Source organism: Apaloderma vittatum, unplaced genomic scaffold (genome assembly GCF_000703405.1).
Source record: "Apaloderma vittatum isolate BGI_N311 unplaced genomic scaffold, ASM70340v1 scaffold18029, whole genome shotgun sequence".
Lineage (NCBI taxonomy): Eukaryota > Metazoa > Chordata > Aves > Trogoniformes > Trogonidae > Apaloderma > Apaloderma vittatum.
In genome coordinates this window covers 37335-46082 of record NW_009737195.1, presented here as the reverse complement: position 1 = coordinate 46082, position 8748 = coordinate 37335, and the positions used below count along the sequence as shown (strand labels likewise).

At 40.2% G+C, this 8748-nt stretch overlaps 1 protein-coding gene across 2 annotated transcripts in view; it reads left to right on the top strand.

Moving 5' to 3' along the window:
- The window catches only part of SDCBP (syndecan binding protein (syntenin)), an 11948-nt gene extending 4248 nt beyond the window's left edge, over window positions 1-7700 (top strand). For both annotated transcript variants that reach the window (XM_009877255.1, XM_009877256.1), the window contains exons 3-8: window positions 1863-1972; window positions 2277-2435; window positions 3780-3955; window positions 5321-5492; window positions 6048-6139; window positions 6978-7700. In XM_009877255.1, coding sequence (XP_009875557.1) covers window positions 1863-1972; window positions 2277-2435; window positions 3780-3955; window positions 5321-5492; window positions 6048-6139; window positions 6978-7032 — 764 coding nt within the window. In that variant the 3' untranslated portion in view covers window positions 7033-7700. The remainder of the gene's footprint in view (window positions 1-1862; window positions 1973-2276; window positions 2436-3779; window positions 3956-5320; window positions 5493-6047; window positions 6140-6977) is intronic.
- Window positions 7701-8748: the final 1048 nt, after the last annotated feature.

Here is an 8748-nt window from a genome sequence, read left to right as displayed (position 1 = left end):
TCCTGCTGGGCAAATAACGTTATTTTGACATTGGTATACGTGTGAAATTGCTCAGGATCTGTGAGAGGCTGAAGAGTCATTAATCACTCAATATATCCCAAACAAAGGGAGGCCTACACCATCTATAGGATGTGCCAAGCCAAACCCGCTGGGAATCCCTCTGTCCTGGCAGAGGCATGAGAATATACAACATCAAGAGCTTTTGGATGTGTTCCGCCATTTGGAGGTGTCTCTATTTTGAATGAGAGTGTAATACAGCCAGCAAAGATGCATCCTGTGTTGTGGGCTTCAAAGAATGAAAGAGAAAAATGGAGTAGCTGCAAAGTCTTATGCAGCCTTAATTGTTTTTAATCCTTGGATCTTGAAAATGCAAGCTGAAATAGAAGAAGTATCAATTAAAAGCTTATTAATCAATATTGGTGAAACTAAAGCTGATAGATCAATCCAGAAATAAGGTCAGACAGCTCTTATGTGAAGCAGCATGCGAATGTGGCTGCTAAAAGTATTAAGCTGTAAAAATCTTTTTTATATTGCAACTCACCTTGTTGTGACCTTTATTCCTTCCTGGAAAAATTTCTTTCCATTTCTGATCAAATGTGTATTCTTATAGTAGCTGATTTTATACACGTACCCATAAACGAACGCTAGAAACCTAAGCTTTGTGAAGGGAGGAGCCTGCTTGCTTCCAAGGTTGTCCCTTGCACCACCTCGCGTTCTGAGCAGCCTTCTCTGCCCTCACCCACTTGGTGAGAACAGTGGGTGGACTCACAGCTGCCACTGCTTAAATGGCATCAGTTGGGTTTCTGTAGAATGTCAAGGGCAATATCGAGCTTGAGTGGCTCAGCTGGAAGCCTGACAAGCCGGTCAGTTTAACTTCCTTTTCTCCCTGACTCCCTGCATCCTGCTCCTCCCCAGTGTAGAGGAACCTCATGCCAGATATTTTAAGAGCCGCATTTGTTTTGTCTTGTTGAGAAGCGTATGTAAACCCAATTCGTTTTGAAGCTATGAGAAAATGACAGCTACTTTCTTCTGAAGACCCTTAAAGCAGGCTTTCACTGTGGACCTTACAGCCATGAGACTGTCTTCTGCTAAAAACTTTACCATGCCTGGGATCTGGAATGTCCTTGGCACGGTTACCTGTGTGTGCATTCTCCAGCACACCTCATTTTGGGGTGGGGGGAGAGAGCTTCCCCATAAGCTACCGAGCAAGGGCACATGCTCATGGACAGTGGCACAACATCGGCTTTGGAACTTACCGCCACATGTCTCATGTTTTTTGTGCCATAGGTGATGAACAGAGTAGCTGAAACAAAGTTCTCTATAAGCTCTTGTCCTGATTTTGGACAGGATAGAGTTAATTTTTTTCCTAGTAGCTGGTACAGTGCTGCATTTTGGATTTAGTGTGAGAATAATGTTGATACCACACCAATGTTTTTGGCTGTTGCCAAGTAGCGCTTATCCAAGTTCAGCATTTTTCAGTTTCCCATGCTCTGCCAGCGAGCAGAGGGAGGGAGCATGGGCCAAGGCCAGCGGGACACTCCCTGCCACAGGGCTCCTGGGCTCAGCGTATGAACTGGGGGGAGTTGGCTGGGAGGGACGGATTGCTGCTCCTGATGCTGAGCTGCTGGCTGGGGTTAAACCACGACAGCTCCTTATCTCAGAAGTGCTGCTTGTCTGGTTACTTTTATAAGCTGGGCTGGTGTGTTCTGTTGTAATTTTCAAATTAAATACAGTACAGTAGCACAAGATTTGTTGAATTAATCGTACATGTGAAATCAGTAACTACTTGTTCTGTTCAACCAACATTTGTATTGACTGTTGGTTTTGGGGTTTTTTGTTGTTTTTTTTTTTTTCTCCTACAGGCTTATACCCCAGATTGTATCCAGAACTTTCTCAGTACATGGGCCTGAACCTCAGTGAGGAAGAGGTGCAGAGAAACTTGCCAGTGGCAGCAGCTGCTCAGCCACAGGGTGTAGGTACCAGTCAAGCATGTTTTAGAAAGCAAAAGTATAAAGGCTATGTGTGTATCTGGCATTCTAGAGAGCAGACCACTATTTGTCTTAACTACCGTACTTAACTGATAAAATGAGGTATTTGAAGTAACAGTACCTATTTTAATATGGTCTTTAAACTCAACAGTATGTTTCCAATATTTGGGGGAGGCGGCAAAGGCCTGGCATTGAGATTTAATTTATATTCTGTTATTTTGTATAAACTGATGAATAACTATTTGAAAAAGTTGAAACTAAGTTGTCTGGCTGTTTTGTTTTAATCAGCAACTGGTAACACGACCTTCTACTAATTACATGGTAGCTCCAGTGACAGGAAATGATATTGGAATTCGCAGAGCAGAAATTAAGCAAGGCATCCGTGAAGCAATTTTATGTAAAGATCAAGATGGCAAAATTGGACTTCGCCTTAAGTCGGTTGACAATGTAAGTATAGAAGCTTGCTTTTGCCTGTAGACATCTTACTGCTAGAATAAATCAGTAGTGAAGTTAGTATGTGGTCACAAAATTGTCTTCTGTATAGTGTTTCCTTATCCATAGTCAGAATTTTTAAATCCTTTATGAGATTGGTAACTAGATTTCCATCTGTCTTGGTCTAGGATCTAAATTCACAGCAGCGATTTACTTCTGTGTCTCGTAACACCTAGAAAAACTTGCAAATTTTTTTTTTTTTCACTTCAGAGCATGAAATTGACCTTGCAAAGCCGCAGTGATACTTGTTAGCAGTTCAAGACTCCTTGTCTCTATCTTTGTGGAAACAGTAGGCAGTACTTAAAGTTCAGCATTATGCAGAGAAGTGCTCACAGCCCAGAAGGAGCTTCTCTCTTAGAGATTCTTGCAGTGTGTTGTTAGTCAGACTGGTAAGGACAGCGAGGGTGTCATCTTACCTATACGCAAAGGGTAATTTCAGAATAGGCTTTTTTGAGTTTCCCTTATCATGAACATAGCTGCAAGAAGATCCTTAAACCTGCCCTGGAGTTTCGCTGTTTCATTAGCTTTTGATTCTCAACATGGAAAATTCTACTTTTTTTTTTTTTTTTTCTCCTGGCAAGGCCACTTAATCAGAATGTTTTGGTGTGAGGTTTTTGTGTTGTTGTTGTTTGTTTTTTAAATGTAGTCAAGGTTTCATATAAAGTGCTTTTTGTAGCTCTCTTTTCTTAGATTAGCATGCCTTTTTTTTTTTTCTTGCATGTTGTGGTGTTTTGGTTTTGGGTGGTGATTTTTTTTTTTTTTCCTTCTTAAATCCCACTGTTGCCTCCAAAGGCATTGTCTACAGCTTGTTTGCCTTGATATACTTGGCTTGTTTTTTAGGGGTACTTTGGCTAGAGGTAGTTTTTTAACACCTTGGTTTTTGTTTTTTACCTGAGGTGCTAGCAAGTCATAATTAAGAAAAAGTTGAAAACTACCAAGGTTGTGAAAGATGAAAAATTCTGCCATAGAATTCCTAGCATTGCTGATGGATTTCTCTAGCTATATATATAGACTCTGATGTCTGGCAAAGGAATAACTAGTTAAAGAAGGAGATACGCAAATTTACCACTCTTCTCTCTTGATTCAGTTGTTCATATTTCTTCTTAGAATAGTATCTACCTCTTTAAGTAAGGCTTTAATATTATACTTCTGTCTCTCTTTTTTCTTTTTTTTTAAGAACTAAACAGATCTGCCCATTTCAGAACTTTATTCTAGCATTAATTATCTGTCTGTCTCTTAAAGGCATCTAGAAACATTTGTTTATTATTTCCCCCTCCCCTGCCTTCTTCTCTTTTGTAGGGTATATTTGTCCAGTTAGTTCAGGCAAACTCTCCAGCATCCCTTGCTGGTCTGCGGTTTGGGGACCAAGTTCTGCAGATCAATGGTGAAAACTGTGCAGGATGGAGTTCTGATAAAGCGCATAAAGTTCTGAAACAGGCCTCTGGAGAAAGGATTTCAATGATCATCCGGGACAGGTAAAGCCAACTGCAGATACACGTTGTCATCATCCATCTCGGAGTAATTCCGGAGGTTTTGGGTCTACCCTTACTTGAGCAGGACTGCGGGCATAATAAAATCTGTTTGTCCTTAGTAAAGATTCCCGGAAATGTTCTCTGTTGTGAGCAACAGTCAAAAGAGCTGTTAACTTCATAGACATCTGGTGCACTCTTGTCCGGGCCCGATGAGGCATAATGTTTTTCAAGGTAAACTAATGAGTGATGGTACAAGTCAATTTAAATTCTGAATTCAGGAGTTCTTTTTTTTTTGGACATGACTTTTGCTGATACTAATGGAAAAAGCAGTAAAAGATAGTACCAAAACGCTTGCCGTATTCATTAGGAGATTTACATTTTTATTTACGTGATGGTTTTCTCATGAACTTTTGCTTACATGTTATGTGTGCCCCCTCCGTGGAGGTGTTCAAGGCCAAGTTGGACGGAGCCTTGAGTAGCCTGATCCAGTTGAGAGGCGTCCCTGCCCATGACAGGGAGGTTGGACTAGATGATTTCTAAGGTCCCTTCCAGCCTAGGCCATTCTGTGATTCTATGAATTAATGCCGGTGTCACTGAAAGTGTGATTGATGAACTAATACTGATTTTTAACTGTATTAAATAATGAGCTTGTATTGTGTGCAGTAATACTAAGCCAGATTCAGGTCAGACTATTCTTGTAGTCCATAGGCTGTGAGAAGACATGGTATGATTAGGTGCAAGTCTTGAAGCTTATTCAATCTTTGTTCCTGTTTAAGACCCAAGTTTGACCCGGCAGAGGGGTGCTGCTTCTCTCATGTATTGAATCGAAGCACTGTGGCAGCTGATTTCTGCTCTGCCCACCGCTTCTGTGCCCAACTCCCCACCCACCCTTCCTGGATTTACTAGTGTTTTAAGACACAGTTTAAAGGTGTGTTGTTTGTAAAGCAGTAGAAATGTTGGAGAAGCCTTGTGACCCTGAATCCTGTGGATTGCTTGCGCTATTTTATCTACCTTCTAATGTTTGCAGGGAAAACTTGATTTTTAATGGACATCTGTGTTTGGTTGTGGTGGGTGGATGGATTTTTTAATTTTTTTATTGTTAATACAGATGATGGTGAAATGTCTGTTGAACAGAGAAAAGGTTTATAAACAAGGTTTATAAACAAGTATATATTATATTAATATAACAGTATTAACAAAACTAAGTTAAAGGCAACCACTTTTCATTGTAGTTTTATTATAGTTGATGTACGGGCCTTTCGGAGCACAGTTACCTTTCGTAAGTCAAAGATGCTGAAATAGTGTGTGGCTCTTTCAGTGCTTTGAGTAGACTTGAGAAGATGGGTTTGCATTTTCAATGTCTTACAGGCCTTTTGAACGAATTATTACTATGCACAAGGACAGCACAGGGCATGTTGGTTTCATATTCAAGAATGGAAAAATAACCTCAATAGTGAAAGACAGTTCTGCTGCGAGAAATGGACTTCTTACAGAGCACAACATCTGTGAAATTAATGGCCAGAATGTAATTGGATTGAAGGTAAAATAAGTACTGTGTGGTGGGTGTGGGTATCTGAATTTTTGTGTGTACAATAATAGTGTTTTGGAGAGGGAAAAGGATTGCAATGTGTTGTTTAATGTTTGTAAAATAAGAAAGTAGGTCATGAAAGGTAACTTGATGTAGAGATACAAAACTGCAAAGCCTCAGAACATACGTATCTGTAGGCAGGGCAACTTGTTCTCTTCCCCTCTACCTCTACCTGGCTAGACTGACTTCTGGTTTTTATCATTAGTCTAACTTGGCTGGCAAAACAAAGAATAAGCTTCCTCCTGCCAGCTTGTGTCAAATTCTAGTAGGAATTCTGTGTATAACAGCTGTATGCTTTCTCTAGTCAGTTTTTGCGTGATCCTGATATCCAAACACCTGTGAGGTGGCACTGCAGGTTCAGTGATTTGCCCTGAAGGTTAAATACTCCAACCGAAGAGTTGTGAGTCTCTTAAGCTGCATGAAATGTGTCTAGAAAAAGCTTCTGAACTGCTGCTTTATTACTCAGCTTGAGTAATGTTGCTCATATGACTTCTTGTTTAATAACAGGACCCCCAGATTGCAGACATCTTGGCAACAGCTGGAAATGTAGTGACCATTACTGTCATGCCTTCCAGTATTTATGAGTATATAATAAAGAGGTAGGTGATAAACAAAGCAACCATGGTGTTAAAACATAATCAAGTCAACAGTGACTATTTTTTTTGCAGGTTAAATAAAATGGATAAGACCTAATTACAGCCTTACTGTGAAGGCTGGAAAGGGGGTGGGGGAGCCTGAAAATTTGCCTAATCTGATGGCTTAGTCAAACCAGTGTGTTTTGGTTCTATTTTAAAACAAATCATATGTTGGTGATGCTCCTTTGCCTTTTCTTCTCCTGACAAACTCTCTTCTGAAAGTTATTTGACTAAATTTGAGTTTCGAGAACTTTCAAGTACATAGATAACAGAAGTATTTGTTACCTTGTTACTAAAATGTTGTTTCTAGTGCAACTAATTCTGGTGAGGTAAACATGATTCTTGGCAGGATACAGTTGTGTTTTTCTAATCCTTTGGCAGCAGTGGCTTTCTACAGCTAAATCTCTCCTGCAAAACTATGGTTTTGAAGTTGCTAGAAATTAATAATGCTTCAGGTGTAACCGAGTCTCTTTCTCCATTTGGTATGCTCTTTCTGCAAAACAGTTTTTAGTCCGAACAGCCACCTTTTCTCCCTGCGCACTTTCCCTCACACCTGTGATGCTCCTCTGCTTGTACACGTGCCCGCATTCTGAAAGTTGTTGATAACACAGCTCAGTTACTGATAAAAGCATTGAGTTCTGTGGGCTTTTCTTCTGTGTGTGCAGTTTGGAGCTCTGTAGCAAGATATTTGCTGTCAGTAGTGTATTGAAGGGCTAGCAGCGACAGAGATGAGGCAATTGGAAGCTTTAGTGGCCTTCTGCAGTTACTTTACAAAATTAAATGCCTTCTTCCTTTTCTACAGGATGGCAACTAGCATTATGAAAAGCCTGATGGATCACTCTGTTCCTGAAGTCTAAACCTGCACCATATATGTGTGTGTACATATATATAATGATGATTCCACTAAACTCGGGCTGTTATACTCAGTGATTCCTTTCTTCTGCACATGAGCCTTTCTGGAGGCTGAGAAGATATGCTGCATCGAGCATTTGCATCTATAATGGCTGGGAATGTTACAGTTCAACATATCTTGTTTATTCACAAATGGTAAAATTTTAGCCTTATGCTTGACAAATGTGAAATTCCAATTGTTATCACTTCTTTTTGTAGGTCTTTTATTTAGTTTACTTCCTACTACTACTATAAGCCATTGCAACTAAAGGAACCGGATATCACTTGCAAACTTATGTGTTTTTACCTAGGACAATGCTGTGCTTCGTATGTTTAAGACAAATGAGTATTTTTACTGCTTTCTGTTAGCAAGAGTAGATTTGAAACAGCGTAGTAGAAGTATGGCTAGTACTAGTTATTTTTTGTTCTAGTAAATACTGTTTACACAAGAATGCCAGCTAAGCTGAATATAGCTCAAGGCATCGTTCAGTACGTAAGCATATTAAAAGTAGTGTACAGATACACAAATCTTTTTATTACTTGTTATACAAATTGTAACTAATATGCTTCTCTCTCGCCTTAACCATGTTCTTAAGGATTCAGACATAACCAAATAAATGACTGAAACTTTAGATGCTGTGTGTCTGCGTACTTAAGATGAGTTGAGGTGCTTATTTTGGTAAGGTCAGTTTCAACGAACAACAAAGACAGTAGGAAACACAATTTAAAAGAGTTTTCTAAAGAAGCTTACTGGCTACAGTGTTCAAATGTTTTAAAAGAGTACGTCTGGGATACTTCAGATGAGATGTGCTTAACTCTTCATATCCTCATCTTAACATGTGGAAGAGCAGCCTTAGCTGTTCTACAACATGTATTAATTGTATAGTTGCAATTTCTTTTTAAAATTGTTTGCAGCTTGCTGGGAGTATAGGATCGGATGGAGCTAAGTTACTTCTCATTGTAGCAGCTGGTGTGGTGCTGTGTTTGAGACCTGTGACTAAACTGGTGTTGGTAACACAACAGGGTTGTGAGGTTTGGGTTTTTTGGGTTTTTCTTTTTTGGTTTTGTTGCTGTGCAGTGCTTGCAGTGCCTTTTCTGCTCCTCACTCTGCCCCCTGTCCCCAGTGAGGAGGTTGGTGGGGGTGGCCAAGAGGCTGAGGGGGAGCACAGCTGGGCCTGCTGACCCAAACTGACCAGAGAAAAATTCCACATGGTTTGACATGCTCAGCAATAAGCTGGGAGGGAGTCTCTGCAGAAGTAGTTGTTGCCTGGAGACCGGCTGAGCATCAGTCTGCTGGTGGGAAGTGGTGAGTGATTGCCTCTGCATCACAGGTTTTTTTTTTTTCCTTCTTACTTGCACTTAGTACCGTCTTTATTGCAACCCAGAAATTTTCCTTGCTTTTGCTGTTCTGATTTTCTGACACATCCTGATGTGGGGTGGATGAGTGAGAAACTCAGTGCAGGCTCAGTTGCTGGTTGCGATCAACCCACCACAATAGGCATGTTCAGCTGAGGCTTTATTTTAAGTGATGTGAAGTTAAATACCAGTTTTGGTGAGTGATTTCTTGTTAGTGTTTTTGGGGTATTTTTGTTTCTTAAACTCTCTTCTGGGTTTCAGCTATGAAGTCTAGGATTACTGAACTTCCGTATTCCTCATAGTGGGCCCAAAGCAAGTAACTTCAG